General features: G+C 44.5%; 1 protein-coding gene across 1 annotated transcript; it reads left to right on the top strand.

Moving 5' to 3' along the window:
- Nucleotides 1-102: 102 nt before the first annotated feature.
- Nucleotides 103-343, top strand: LOC106512468 (dedicator of cytokinesis protein 4; the record flags this gene model as incomplete). The annotated part of the gene is given in 2 exon segments (XM_014001081.1): nt 103-198; nt 283-343. Coding segments are annotated over 2 exon segments (157 nt in total), but the record flags the coding sequence as incomplete, so codon positions are not given.
- Between the last annotated feature and the right edge of the window lie 564 nt (nt 344-907).

Consider the following 907-nt stretch of genomic DNA (forward strand, 5'->3'; position numbering starts at 1 on the left):
TCTCTCTCTCTCTCTCTCTCTCTCTCTCTCTCTCTCTCTCTGTCACCTGTCTCCTCTGGTCCTCACGTCTCTCCGTCTTGCCTCTCTTTGTTTGTCCCGCAGCCTGCTGAAGAAGATCGAGCGCGAGACGTGGAGGGAGAGCGGGATTTCTCTGATCGCCACCGTCACCCGGCTGATGGAGAGGCTGCTGGACTACAGGTTGGAGTGCTTCACCGCGCTCTGAGAGGAGCCTGTTCTCATCCCTCCTTTGTCGCTTTCATGCAGCTGTTTATCTTCCTGCAGGGACTGTATGAAGCTGGGAGAAGTGGACGGCAAAAAGATTGGCTGTACCGTCAGTTTATTGGTAAGTTCTCCCCGTTTTTATAAACTTTACACCACAATGGGTGTAAATCAAAGCTGTCATCGAAGTCACGTTCTAAAGCTCTGACGGTTTAATTTACAGATTCATTCAGGTTATTTGTATTGCGAGCAGCGTCAGATTAACACGTATTAAAATACTATCATTGGTATTAAAAAGAGGTAAAACGTGACAGAAGTCAGCAATGGAGCTAACCGAAGCAGCTGCTAAATAATTCATAGAAAGTCGCCTCATTTTGACAGAACTGCCAAGAACAAGCGGTTCTATCAAAATGAGGTGATGGATGGTGGGTGTTTGTTTTCAGTGTTTTTCTCCACAAGTTGAGCGGCATGACTAATAATTTAGAGTTGTTCACTAAGGGCCCTGAAACCAATGTGTGAGTTTTGCACAAAAACGTTGACCCCAAAATCCACCAATCCGTCATCTGAACAAGTCAGAACTGCAGTTTTATGGTGCTGTTGAGGAAAAAGAAACTGTCAGAGGATCTAACCCAGGATTTAAAAATAATTTAGATGAAATTTGATAAGATCAACTTACTGAGTGCTTCAT

This window comes from Austrofundulus limnaeus, unplaced genomic scaffold (genome assembly GCF_001266775.1).
Source record: "Austrofundulus limnaeus strain Quisiro unplaced genomic scaffold, Austrofundulus_limnaeus-1.0 Scaffold7205, whole genome shotgun sequence".
Lineage (NCBI taxonomy): Eukaryota > Metazoa > Chordata > Actinopteri > Cyprinodontiformes > Rivulidae > Austrofundulus > Austrofundulus limnaeus.